At 36.6% G+C, this 14726-nt stretch overlaps 1 protein-coding gene across 1 annotated transcript in view; it reads left to right on the top strand.

The window, feature by feature from the left end:
* The window catches only part of nr3c1 (nuclear receptor subfamily 3, group C, member 1 (glucocorticoid receptor)), a 54208-nt gene that overhangs the window by 37259 nt on the left and 2223 nt on the right, over positions 1–14726 (top strand). The window contains exons 4-8 of the mRNA NM_001020711.3: positions 719–835; positions 7268–7555; positions 7643–7787; positions 11429–11559; positions 11661–11818. Coding sequence (NP_001018547.2) covers positions 719–835; positions 7268–7555; positions 7643–7787; positions 11429–11559; positions 11661–11818 — 839 coding nt within the window. The remainder of the gene's footprint in view (positions 1–718; positions 836–7267; positions 7556–7642; positions 7788–11428; positions 11560–11660; positions 11819–14726) is intronic.

Here is a 14726-nt window from a genome sequence, read left to right as displayed (position 1 = left end):
TGATGTTTGTGTGTGAATATTAAACATTTGTACAGATTAATATAATATAATAAAATATAATATAATATAATATAATATAATATAATATAATATAATATAATATAATATAATATAATATAATAATGCTTATTGGAATGAGGACTTTAAACTGCCCTGCCATTATTGGCTAGCTTAAATAATTAGGATTAGATTAAATAACTCCATTAATCAGGCAATTAATCATAAATGATGATATATACATATGGCATTTTTATATTAGTTATAAAAGTGCAGACTGGTGATCAAAACACATCAACAGTGGCAATTTCAACATGTGATTTTCTTTCCATTAGTGCTTCTTTACCTAATAAGGTAGAGTTAGAGACCACGTCCTTCCAGCAAGATCTGACTTCTCATAGCACGTCTACTTCAAATGACTCGTACAATGAGTCACTCGTCAGTCAAAATGTTTTATTGTGTGGGTGCTGAAATGCATCCTTCTAGCTGGAAATCATGATTATGTCTCCCAAGCAGACAAATAACACCAAGAACGTCTGCCAATTAACTAAATACATTTGAAGATCTACAACAAAACAGTGGCAGAAATGTTTGTTGTTCTCATTTGTGCATAAACAGTCAGATCCATGCAGTGGGTTTCAGAACAGTGTTGGACAGCAGTGAAGGGTGAGGGTCTCTTGACACATCCTGTCTAATCATTACCTTTTTTTGTTTTTCATAGGGCAACACAATTACCTGTGTGCTGGGCGAAACGATTGCATCATTGACAAAATCCGCCGGAAGAACTGCCCTGCCTGTCGTTTCCGCAAATGCCTCATGGCAGGCATGAACCTAGAGGGTAACATGAAATCTTGCATTTATTATATAATTATACCAGTGTGTCCTTAAATGTCAGTTTAGATATTAGAGCTGCATAAATGTGGATAAACTGAGAATCACATTTTTTATAACTTTATTTATAGAACTTTTTGTGAAAACATAACACTCAGTAATGTTCAACATGCATATTTGTTAACAAAGGTTATCAGTGTTACTAACTTATCCCAATTCCCCCCTCCCCCACCCCTAGTTTTTCGTGTTATTTTTTTGTGATTTTGTGGTGGTAATTCCCTAAAATTCACAAAACAAAAATTTTGGGATTAAAAGTATACATCTATATAAAAAAAAAAAAAAAAAAAAAAAAAAAAATATATATATATATATATATATATATATATATATATATATATATATATATATATATATATATATATTATAATCATATTATATAAAAATATTATATAAATTAGGTAGTCTACTATGTTAGGTGTGCAATCTGACACAATGACAATAGCAACGTTTCCATCCATCTATTTGTATGCGCATTTTGGATATATGGTTGATGGAAATGCCAAGATGCGCATGAATTTTGAAAATGCGCATAACTGTGAAGGATAAATGTTTTATTTCGATAAGAAAAGATGTGCATAAACTGCGATGGAAACACTTTTACTGAACACATTCCAGAATGTGCATGAAAAAGGTCATGTGATTTAGTTACGAGAGATCATGTGTAACAAACCAGCAGGCTGAGCTCATTGTAAAACATTTGAAATGTTGTTTTGGTTATTCTAAAACTCCTAAACAGTTTCAGTATTAGTGTTATTATATTATTAATCACCTCCAGAATCAAGAGCGTCTGTGCTCTGCTTTTCACGTCTTTGCCACCACGCGTTTACTGTGTGTCAGGATTTGCTTTCTAAGATGCAAGTCATTGAAATGAAGAAAACACTTGTAGCTTCTCCTATCACAGCAAGTTCGGTTTTTACTGTTGATTTTTGCCGCCAGTTAATCAGGAAGTGATGATTGTGTCTGCTTTGACTCGTTGAATGGAAACGCTGCTTTATTCACACATCTTTTATGCGATAATCCACTTTTGCACATAGTTAATTTGCATTTTTGAATGAAAACATAGCTAGTGACACTAGGGATGCACCAATATGGATATTTTGGCCGATATCGATTACCGATAACTTTTCAGACTTGGAGGCCGATAGCCGATATGTATAGGCCAATAGTTATAAATATTTCAAAATGTTATATTTTTATACAGCAAACTTCATAAAAGATTGAACTGCTCTTATGAACCGAATAGTCTATACTCAAAGCGAAAAAGCTATAATTTCATAATTGCAAGGTGATTATATAGACCTATATTCATGATTTTATATAAATCCGCATGCAAAAAATCTATTATTTCCTTTTCTGCATAGCAAATTAACATGCAACTTGACTGTTGCATAAAAATAATAGGTTAAATAACAAATTGGGAATTAATTAACAAGCAAGTTCAATATATTTTAAATAAAATAAAAATTGACTGAAAAAATGGACTGAAACTTATACTATACAGTGATGTATATGTTTACAAATATGTCATGTCCAAAAAAGCCTGTTATAGAGGTGTTTTGCAGGTTCAGAGCCACTGTACAAGCGAACAGCTAAATACAGATAGTATTACTTTAGAAAATGCAGCATAGATTCATCCTATTTGGTGTTTTAGATTCTTTTGAACGCGTGAAGCTGCTGCTTGTCAATCAGACAACGCTTCTGTGTTCGTTCTTGCTGTCAATTGCGGGGAAAAATGACAGATGAAAAGTTTATGATAAATTATGCGAGTTTCACTCAACTGCAGGCGGAGCAGTTAAGCATTGAGCTCAGATAACTTTATGACATGCACAGAGCATAATGTAAAAACAGAATGTGTGGCAATTTGAGAGCTCCTACGCTGGATTCAGTAACCAGCGCACCGCACCTCTCCCCCGTGCTGCTGTGAAGGCTGTCAGATCAGTGTGTGGGTGTGTGTGCGGTGACAGTCCTCACAGGCACTCGTTATAATCAATATGAATATTCTGATCAAACTGAATACATTCTTAAATCAACAAAACAAATAACAATAATAATAACTAATAATCCTATTAGATTACAAATAACCCAACGAGTTGTTTAGCACGTGTGCATCGCTGCTGTGATGTTTGCACATGTAATATTTTTTCCTGAGGCGATTTAAAGTAAAATACAAAATGACACTCTATCAAACATATGTACAATGCTGAGGAATATGGGTACTTACTTAGATATTAAAGCACAGCAATACCACATGAAGAAAGCACGGACTTTAAAGGAATAAACAATGTGAGGTTTAAAGTCTAAAGTTCCGCCCACACATGCGCGAGGCAGGCCGGTCTGTACAATTACGTAATTTATCGGCTTAAAGATATCTGCCTAATGTAGACATTGGATCGATAAAGATAATCTTAAAAATACCATTTATCGGCCGATAGTGATATGGCCGCTGATATATCGTGCATCCCTAAGTGACACAAATAATAAAAATAAAGCTTTTTTATTTTGATCTCTTGTCAAAAAAAAATCTACAACTGCTCCATTGCCCCATTTGTTCGATGTTTCCAACTTTCTTGTGCAGTCTGAAGCCCAAAATGGCCAATTCGCACCACAGGGTGTCTAATCCAATCTTTGCATAGACTTCACAAGTAAATCACTCACACTTCATCTGCGTCTGCTTACTGCACAGGCTGCAAAACAATCCCGCCCCCCCTTCCATGTAATGTTAGTATTGTGAGGGCGTAGCCGCACAGGTGAGATTTCAAATACATCACACGTGTGCTGCATATGCAACGTCTGTAAGTCATGTAAAACAATTCATTACAAACTGAAATAAATATATTTTGATTATATGGTTTGGAATTTGATCTGTTTTGAGATCATTTATTATTTTTGCGATTACTTTGCGTTTAATTAAGAAACATCAGCGACTTTTTGTTGATTTGGCGTTGGATTCAGTTTTTTGTGATTCATGACGGAATCACAAAAAACTAGGGGCTCTGAATACAGTAATTATGCAGCACCATCAAATGAATCTCAAGTGGACACTGTTAAAATATAAATCTAAGAGAGGGGCTCAATATTTTATTGTACATTTTAGTTTGCCAAATCTTGAGAAATGTAACCTTTCCAGATTTAGGGCAGAAACCATTTTTAAAAATACCTTTAGGTAGATTTCCACATCAAAATCACTTTCTTAGCCAAGACCTTGCTAAACATAAGAATTACATTTTTTTTTTTTAAAGAAGAATAGAGATCGTGATTCTGCCATAATTCTGAATTAACAATCCAATTCTAACATTATCCACTTTTGAAAATAAGCAGGTTTTAAAACTCCCCTAGAAATTTACCATTTTTTCATCTAGTCTAGTCTATCTAAAGTCAAGGGCAATAATATCATGCAGTGCTATAAAAATAGTTCAGAAACGTCTCTCACAAATGTCTACATGGTTGCAAAGCATGCTTCCTGTGCCAGCAGGTGGTTATGCTGTTTTTTTTGACAGAAGTTTTTCAGAGACACTGCGTAATATCATTGCATCTGCTGCCACCATGGTATGGCAGCAAAGTTTTTAGATTGATTAGATTATGGTTCCAAGCCATATTAGCCTAAAATAGCTACTTTTCATTTTACGCTTAGTTTAGGCTTAGTATACAATATAGTAGGGCTACACAATATATCGTTACAGCATCGATATCGCAATGTCTTCATTCGCAATAGTCATATTGCTGAATATTTATGGTTGAATTTGTATTATAATTTCCCATTTGAATGTGTTTCTAATGATTTTAAAAGCATTTAATGATTGAAAGCTTAATAAGGATTAATTTTCCTGAATTATTGTTAGACTCGGAAAACAACAAAACACTGTTTATTTCAATTGTATCTTTTTCTTTATTTGTTTTTATCTTTGCCTGTATATTAGATTTATTCTATTTAATGCATGATTCAACCACATGCAGGATCATCACAGTCAATCGAACATTATAAATTCTTTCCAAATAGAAATATTTAGTCATCTGGTAGAATTATACTCAATATTGCAATATATAAATTGCAGAATAACAAAATATCGCAAAGATAGATCGTGCAGCCCTACATTTGTGTATTTTATGCAGATGCACTCCCTAACAAAATCAGCACAATCAATGTAAAATTGTGATTTTTTTTCCCAAATAGTCACCTTTTTGTAATTATGTTCATATCACAGAAAAAACAAAAACACTGCAATGTCTTTTTTTTCAATATTGTGCAGCCCTACAATATAGGATGATTTAAGCTTTAAATAAGTTACTTATGAAAACTTTGTGCAAATTTTTGAGTGAGATGCTAATGGTCTAATCCGATTCAATAATCTATGCTAAGCTAAGCTAAAAATGCTGCCCAGAAATCAGCTAACGGATTTAAAAAAAGTACTCCAGCTCTGGGAGTTTTACAATGGGCTTATTTTCAAAAATAAAATGAGGTTTTGATTTAAATAACAAAAACAATGTATTGTTTCCAAACAATTAACATTTTCCAGTGGATCTAGCTCCACCAAAAAAGTGGTTCAGTACTAGAGCTGCACGATATTAGAAAAATGTTCATCCTGCGATATATATTATGATAGGAATACAATTTCACTATATTTGTTGAATAACTATTTGGGAAAAATATATCATTTTAGATTGATTGGGATGATTTTGTAGGAGAGTGCATATGCCAGGGTTGTCCAAACTTAGTCCTGGAGGACCGGTGTCCTGCAAATTTTAATTCCGATCCCAGTTAGACACACCTAAACCAGCTAATCAAGCTCTATGAAGGTATACTAGAAACTTCAGGCAGGTGTGTCAAAGGAAGTTGGAACCAAACTATTCAGGATACCGGCCCTCCAGGACTGAATTTGGGCACCCCCTGGCATATGCAAAAAAATATAAGAAACAATCTACAAGCAAAGATTAATGCAATTGAGAAAAAGATAAAAATTAAATAAACAGCAATTTATTGTTTTATTGATTTCAAAATGTATTTAGGTATACAGTCTATAATCAAATGTAAAAATGATACTGCATAGTTTTCGTTTTATAAACAATACAATAAAATTAATCGTTATTCATCTGCCAAAGCTTTTAAAACCCTCATACAGTCACATGCCTCAAAAAACACTTGCAAAATTGTCAATTATAATCCGGACTCAACATTGTAAACACTCGCAATGTCATTATTGTGCATTATCAACTGCGATAACGATGCTCAAACAATATATTGTGTAGCCCTATATGGTATGATGTACCATTTTACTACTTCTTACAGAGGAAACACATAAATGCGTAAATTAAATTAAATTAAACTGTACTTTACTGAAATGTACCAATCAGTGGATACAAGCCATGATAAAAAAATACTCTAGATTCTGACAAAATCTTAATCATAAGAGTCAGTGTTAAAATATCAGTGTTGAATCAGTGTTTTTGAAAAATCTCTGGGATGATTTATTCAGTGATTAAAAACATTTTACTTGTCCATCACCACATTCTGTAGTAATAATGTAATGCCTTCAATAATGTAATCCCTCATTTGAAGCGTCATGCTCGATTACTGAATTTGATCACACTGTAAACATCATTTTTTTTATGCCAGCTGTTATCCTAGAACTTCTGTGGCTATTAGAATATTTGTAACACAGAAATAATAATATTGGTGAAATTGACTAAAGATTAAATCTATCCAAACAACGGCTCTCTGGATCACATGCAGATCTGTGATCATCCAAAGTTTAATTAACAAATCTGAACCACCATCATTTAGAATTAGACTATGTGGATAGTTAAGACAAAGTCCCCTTAAGGCAGGTCATTCACTCGGCTGCATTTTTGAAACACCTCTCTGGCAGTATGCTCAGGCATTCTGTTTGAATGGGGAAACATAAACTTCTCCAAAGATGCTTGCCAAACTTACGATTGAATTTCATATTAGGGATCACCAATGAAATTAAACAACATCTGTCTCTTTCATTTTCATTTCTAAACATCCAAATTACACAAAATCTGCAGAAACTCACATCTGGTCCAAGCCCCTCCCCCAGAGTATCGTCTGTCTAAAGCGATCGATGATTGGTTCCTGTACTAGAAGGCGGGCTTTTTTCACCATATACAGTAGCAATCGATGATTGGCTCCTATACTAGTAGGCGGGGCAATATTCACCACATTGACAGTTACACTTTTCCCCATTCAAAAAGATATGAGTGACATGCCTTGTGTTTTCTATAGTCTTTGGTTAAAATATGTTTTTTTTTTTTTTTACAATTAATCATGCAGCTTTAGTCTAGATTTGTATTGAATCTAAAATTTTATGAAGTGAATATTTGTAAGTAAAAAAAAAACTATTTTAATAATTTCTCTGCTCAGCACGTAAAAGCAAGTCAAAGGCACGTCAAGCCGGAAAGGTAATCCAGCAGCAGTCCATTCCGGAGCGCAACCTTCCTCCACTGCCGGAGGCCCGCGCACTGGTGCCCAAACCAATGCCTCAGCTGGTGCCCACTATGCTATCACTACTAAAGGCCATTGAGCCAGACACCCTCTATGCCGGATATGACAGCACTATACCAGACACATCCGTCCGCCTCATGACTACGTTGAACAGGCTGGGTGGCCGGCAGGTCATCTCTGCTGTCAAATGGGCTAAAGCTCTGCCAGGTACGAATTGTGATGTCTTTAAAAACATCCTATGGAATATTTTCAGCCACAGAGCTTATCAAATACCCTCTGCTTCATGTATTTTAGGGTTCCGGAACCTTCATCTGGATGATCAGATGACCCTCCTGCAGTGTTCCTGGCTGTTCATCATGTCTTTTGGACTGGGCTGGAGGTCCTACCAGCACTGTAACGGAAACATGCTGTGTTTCGCTCCAGACCTGGTGATCAATGAGTATGTATCTAATTAAATGAGTTACAGTGGTTTTCTGGATTGAAGCAGCCTTTTAAATTTTTGACAATTAAAGATTATTTCTCTTAAACAAATGGAATGGAAACGATCCATTAAAATTCCAATTTATTTTTAAATTATAAGTCATGCCACGTCTACTCCATGACATTTTCATTGAAAAGAGATATTTTCTCTCTGCTTTGGTATTTTGTCTACTCTTAGAGGGTGTTTTAGTTTATGAAGATAAATTGAATATTTGTGAAAATGCTCCCAAGTGGATAAATTGACAACGCCAGTTTTTTGTCACAATATGTGTCGTGAAAATGGAGGCTCATTTTTAGTCGTGACCAATTCTGCTAATAAGGTGGATGAAACTGTACAGCAGCTGTTTTGGATGCATGTTTGGACAGCACTGGTAAAGATTAATGTCAGCTTGTTCATGCTGCACTGCAGCTTTTGTTCAAAGAATTTTGACTGTTTACTCAGAGCTGTTATTTTGACATCTTCCAGTCTATATTCTGGCTCGCATTTGCAACTTTATACTGCTGTGTTTCTTGCAACAACTCTTCCTCACTGTCGGACCATGCTATTCCTCAATGTACTGCTGCAATGTTTTAAAGAGCCAAAAGTAGATACATGCATCTTACATCTTACTGCATGCGAAGTACACTGACAATTGTATTATTAGCTGTTTCAATGTGGATTTTGAAAAGCATTTGAGAACTGTAGTGTGGACATGGAGCGTTTTTAGTGGATTTTTCCAAATGAGAGTAGACGTGTTCTTAAATTGGCAACTTTGAATGGAAACGTAGTTTGTGATGCTTCTTTTAAAGATATAGTACTAAGCCTATACTTTGTAATATTTTGGCAATTAATTAAAAATCTATTTATAGTTTCTTTTCATCACAGCAGAAGTTTGCCCGACAATGAAGACTTACCCATCCATACCCTCTTTTTTGTGCTTTAACAATAGGCTTATGCCGAGTTCAGACTGCACTATTAAGTGGTCGTGTCACAGATGTTTTCACACAGTATGACTATCTGCGGTAACATTTCATCGCTGCTGTGTTTACAAAGATGTATCAGAGACAGGGGGTTTCACACTGCATGACTTTACAATCTGAAGAATCGCAGACATCTTTGTCTCGGTACGCAAACTACTTCTCACAACCAAACACACACGAGAAGTGACATGGAAACAACGCGTGGTGACATAGTATATCTTTTGTGATGAACTACATATTGAGAAAAAAGCATTTAGAGGGGTAGAAAGTGAACTTATTTTGCTCACCTGGCTAATTAGCAATTTATAGCTCATATAACAAGTCAAACAGACTTGAGTGCTCCTACCAAATATCTTTTAACTTCGCTTTTAACTTCTCCTCCAGTCTCTCGCTGCCCTGCAAATACCCATACCAGTGGATGACGCTCTTTCATTGGCTATAGATAATTGCCGATGTTATTTTCAATCTGAACAAATTTACACGGCATGATTTGAATCGCAGACAGCTCCAGATATTTAGCATGAAAAATATCTCATGGGCATCTGCGACTCATCAGCGATTCTCTCAGATTGTGTCTTTGATAGTCCATAATGTGTGGTTGTTTCTCATGTGAGTAAGCACAGATTTGCCTGTGATTTCAAGCATTTTTCGACGATTTCTCAAAACCTGTCGGCAAGTCAAATTCGGGGCTAAAATCATGCAGTCTCAACTTGATATTACTTGCCTGGTCTAAACCAAAGTTGAACCCCTGCTGGATTGCAGTTAAAGAGCCCATATTATACATGAAATAGGGTCATATCTTGGTTGTAAGGGTCTCCAACAACAGTCTAATATGCATGCAAGGTCAAAAAACACTTTCATGGTCTTATAATCTGCATTTATTTTTACCTAATTATCCCAGCGACTCCTGTATGAATCGTCCAGTGATTCATTTGTTCCCAAACCCCTCCTTAGCGCGAAGCTAATCTGCGCTGATTAGACCGATGACAGTCTGTCGCGATTGGTCGACTGCCTTCAGTCAGAGAGGGAAATGGCCAATAGCTAATCAGCAATTTAAAAAGTAATCACAGTTCATACACGCTCGATAGTGTAGACGTGGATTTTAGCTGCCACACTATGGCGAGTGGATAGTGCCACGGATAACCGAACGAAGGAGACAGTCGTGTACTCGCCATACCACACACACACAAAAACACACACACACCTCCGGATGACAACGCTCCCGCTTCCGCCCGCACCCGCCAGGTTTTAGCCTGAGAACCCGCTCCGTTTTCTGCCCGCCACGCCCGGTCCCGCTAGAGCGGAGAACACAACCAAATATCACCCAGTATACAGTCCAGACAGCCAAGCTGTCTGTATAAAAACACACACACAGCACAAAGTACACAAAGCTCGTTCGTTCGTTCGCTCTCTCTCGCTTTCTCTCTCTCTCTCTCTCCCCGCGCCAGATTTCTGCGGCGCGTGAATACATTTCCGAATAAATCGCGGGAGCAGAACTCTAGCACGGAGCTCCATAAACAAACAGCACGCGTCGCGTTTTTAACGTGACTTTGCACGCGATAAGATAATATATCCAGTTAACCTGATACAGTACACGCGGTTACAAGTAACAAATCACAACTAAATACATTTGCAAGCTAGAGTAAACGAGGCAACAACTTTAACCGCATGTACTCACACTTGAGAAATGGAAGAAACCCATCCTGACGTCCATCAGTTACTCTTTACTGATCCTTCCTTTAACAAACTCAGATGAAGTATTCTTTGTAGCATGTAGCTTCCAGAAGTTTCCAACTGCTTGGTTATAATGCTGAGGTTTCATCTTTGGGTAGAGACTCAATATATCCATCTGCAGTGTGACTTCAATCGACCGGCATGTTTGTGTGCGTGTGTTTGTGGGTGTGTGTGTGTTTGTGGGTGTGTGTGTGTCTGGGTTTCTGCGTCAGAGGGCGGAGCCTCAGGTTTGAAATCTCCCGGGTTTGCGCGTGCACGTGAATAACTTGGTTTCGTTCGTACGTCATGGCGAAACACCTAATGAGTCGGTATCAAGGCGACTCGTTTGAAGCACTATGAGTCGACTCTTTTATAGATGAATCAACCGTTTTAAACACTGTACACTAACAGATTTAAGCCTTAGCTGGATACTTCACTTCACTTAGAGCTGTGTTACACACTACATGGAGGGGAATTTTCAAAAACCCATAATATGGGCTCTTTAACACAATTAATTTTGGTGCCAAACCTAACCACAATCCATTTGAGTCAAAGTGAGAGTTGTTTAGCCCTGTAGCAAGATGAAAACAGCACAGGATAGGGTAGAATGATTAATTCCCATTGCATACTTGCCCTACTTTTGACATTTAGAAAAGTTGGTTTGAAAGCGCCAACATCATGGCTCATGCATCAATTTGCCACCAATGTAAACAAGAGGTCCATATAAAGAACAGATCATTTCTACGGAATGAGAGCAGAAATGAGATCAATTCTCTACTTGCAACACACATTTTGGTCAATTCATATATCATCACTAGCAGATCAGTCTCTGTGTGATCCTAACCATGTATCCTAAACCATGTATTTAGGGAAACTCTAGTACTGTACATAAAGTCCTAAATAAGGGTCATGTGTGTCTGTCCACAGAGAGAGGATGAAGTTGCCCTACATGAGTGATCAGTGTGAACAGATGTTGAAGATCTCCAATGAATTTGTGCGACTGCAAGTGTCCACTGAGGAGTATCTGTGCATGAAAGTCCTTCTGCTCCTGAACACAGGTGAACTTCTCTAGATACCTCTTTAGATTCATCCTTATATACTCTTTCAGAAACAAACGAGCTTATACCAGCTATTTTGCATGATTTTTGTTGTTTCTCAGTGCCGAAGGATGGGTTGAAGAGCCAGTCAGTGTTTGATGAACTACGAATGTCTTACATTAAAGAATTGGGCAAGGCTATTGTGAAGAGAGAGGAGAACTCCAGCCAGAACTGGCAACGGTTCTATCAGCTCACTAAGCTACTGGACTCCATGCACGACGTAATGATGCTTCTCCTAAATAATGCTTATAGAAAACCATGTCTCTCTCTGCTCCAAAGCCCTAGTGAGCTGTCTGGCTGTCTGTTGCCTCTAGACGGATGTTTTCAAAGGCAGTTTTCAAACTGAGGAGGACTGATTTGGAAAGCTGTGCACAGGCAGCAACTGTGTGCGTCATAGTGATTCCGCTTGGGAGACTCAACTCAACAATTGATCCCAGTAGAATTTTGCATGTTGCTAAGCCAGTGATGCAATACCCTAAAAATAAAACACAGAAATATTGCGTAAAATATACAGTTTTTTTATAATTCCACATAAACAGCTTTACTACAGTAGTCAAATAGTTTATATTTTCAGCATTGAATGAATTTAATTTTTTTTCAGTTTGAGTATCCTTAAATTTGGCCAAAACTTTGAACTTTAACTTTAGAGGTGTGACTGTAATGCACTCTATAGGGGCAACTCACCAGGTTTTGGAGCAGAACAAATGTCTGATTTATCTTTCTATATCATATATTAGCATTTTAGCTAGCATTGGATTAGGGCTGCACAATATTGGAAAAATTGGATTCTTGAAATACTTGATTTTTCTGCAATAAATATTTTGACACCGTTTCACAATAGCACTATTTGATGGATTTCTCAGTAATCACAAACGGAAAATTTAATAATAACAATGCAAAAAAAATGTGTTACTTTTATCTCGTTTCTAAACCAAATATCAAAAACTATTTTAGAGCAAGTAAAAATATTAAAAATATTCAAAAATATTGAATTATTTAAAAAAAATAAATAATAAACATAATAAAAAAGACTTTACAATAAGTCAAAATTAAGAGTTACAACAAGCTAAATTATCTGCCAGTGGGGTAAGTAAAATAATTTTTGTCACTTTTAAATGTAGATATTTGGACTAGAATAAAGTAAAAAAAAAAAACTTTTTTGCATAAATCGTGTAAATTCCATATGAATACACCAATTAAATACAATTCTGTAGCTCCTGGTCAACTATAATACGGACTCAACATTGCATATCTTGCAGTGTGACTATTGCAGATGCGCAAATAGCGATATCAATGATGAAACGATATATTGTGCAGCTCTACATTGGATCATATTTGATTTGTTTTACTATCTGTTGTGCCATTTATAACTGAAAGTTGAAAATACTGTTCAAAGGTTTGTGGTCGGTAAGACTTTTTAATTGTGCAGTTATTTTATCATAACTTGAGTACAGTAAAAACAGTATTATACTATTAAGTATTAATTAACATTAAGTTAATTACACCTTTCTTTGTTGAGATATATATATATACTGTAGTTTTTACGCAGCGGATGCCCTTCCAGCCGCAACCCATCTCTGGGAAACATCCACACACAAATTCAAACACTCATACACTACGGACAATTTAGCTTACCCAATTCACCTGTACCGCATGTCTTTGGACAGTGGGGGAAACCGGAGCACCCGGAGGAAACCCACGCAAAGGCAAGGAGAACATGCAAACTCCACACAGAACCGCCAACTGAGCCAGCGACCTTCTTGCTGTGAGGCAACAGCACTACCTACTGCGCCACTGCCTAGCCCGCTCTCAAATATACTCTGAGAAATATACTGAGAAATCTGTTCATCATGCTCACTTTGTGCATGACAGTTTTGTGTTGTGAGCCACTTGAATTTAAAGTGAATAGATTAATGGCATCAATAAGAAAAGAAAAAAAATCTGCATCTTGTCATGGCATTGGAGTTTACATATAGGCCTGTTGTGTCTAATATGAATATAGTCAAGGTATTCACAGATATTGCCAAATAATCTCTTTACCTCTACCATACTTTTAACAGACTTGGATCATTTGTGATTCTGGCTGTCATCCTTTCTTGCATTGTCTTGAGCCTTCACGTTTATATACTATATTGTTAGTAGCCTGGATAGGTCACAGTCATTCTGCTACATCATATCGCTTTCTACTGGATGTAAAATGCTCTGCAGTACATTTGGTCATTTTAGAATGTTAACTTCTAATTCCTGTTGTTATTTTGGTTAAAGTAACTGAAAAGTAATGAGAGTCATGTAACATATTACAATTCTGAGAAAGTAAGGTAATTGTAAGGTAAGGGATTGCTTTTACATAACAGTCACAAGTAATCTGTAATGTATTACAGTTTGAAAGTAACTTGCACAACATTGACTATGTATTTATGCACTTACACACTCAACAGCATGTTTGTAGTGTCGTCCCAGTAGGAACATTAATGTTTTTTACTAAGCGGAAATATAAAGCATTTTCCTAATGACGTTTGACGGTTGCTAATTAGCAAAATAAATGACCAAATCGCCAAATAATACCTGCCATGAGCATAACCGCATTCATCATCAGGAGGCATTATAATCACTCTCGTAGGAGAATTTCGCTTTCACAATCCAGAAAAAAATAAAGTAATCCAACATGAGCACCCAAAAGCTGCGCCCCTACTGCTACATGAGCAAAACAATGGCCGTTGAGTGCGTGAAGTGTCCCTCATTCCACACCTTATTTTACCAGTTGAATAAGTGCATCATCTGGGTATTTAAACTGCACTTATTATTTTTAGAGGTTTTAGTGTGAACACACTACATACGCTATTCATACTACAAAATGGTGTCAAATAGTGGATAAGTATGCGATTTGGGACACACCTTAAGACTTTTTTGTGCTGCTGAAGCTACTGTGTGACTTTGCTAACTATTGACCTAGCAGGCATATAACGACTGTAGTCATTATTGACAACATTCTCAGTTACCTTTGTAAAGCACAAAATAAGTCTTAGGGTGCTTTCACACCTACACTTTTGTTTCATAACCTGTCTCGTTTGCCTAGTTAGCGCGGTTTGTTTGGCATATGTGAACAGGGCAATCGCGCTCTGTTCCAC

This window comes from Danio rerio, chromosome 14 (assembly GCF_052040795.2).
Source record: "Danio rerio strain M-AB ecotype USA chromosome 14, GRCz13ab, whole genome shotgun sequence".
NCBI lineage: Eukaryota > Metazoa > Chordata > Actinopteri > Cypriniformes > Danionidae > Danio > Danio rerio.
Note: the sequence above shows the minus strand (reverse complement) of the source record. Positions and strands in the feature narration are given on the sequence as shown.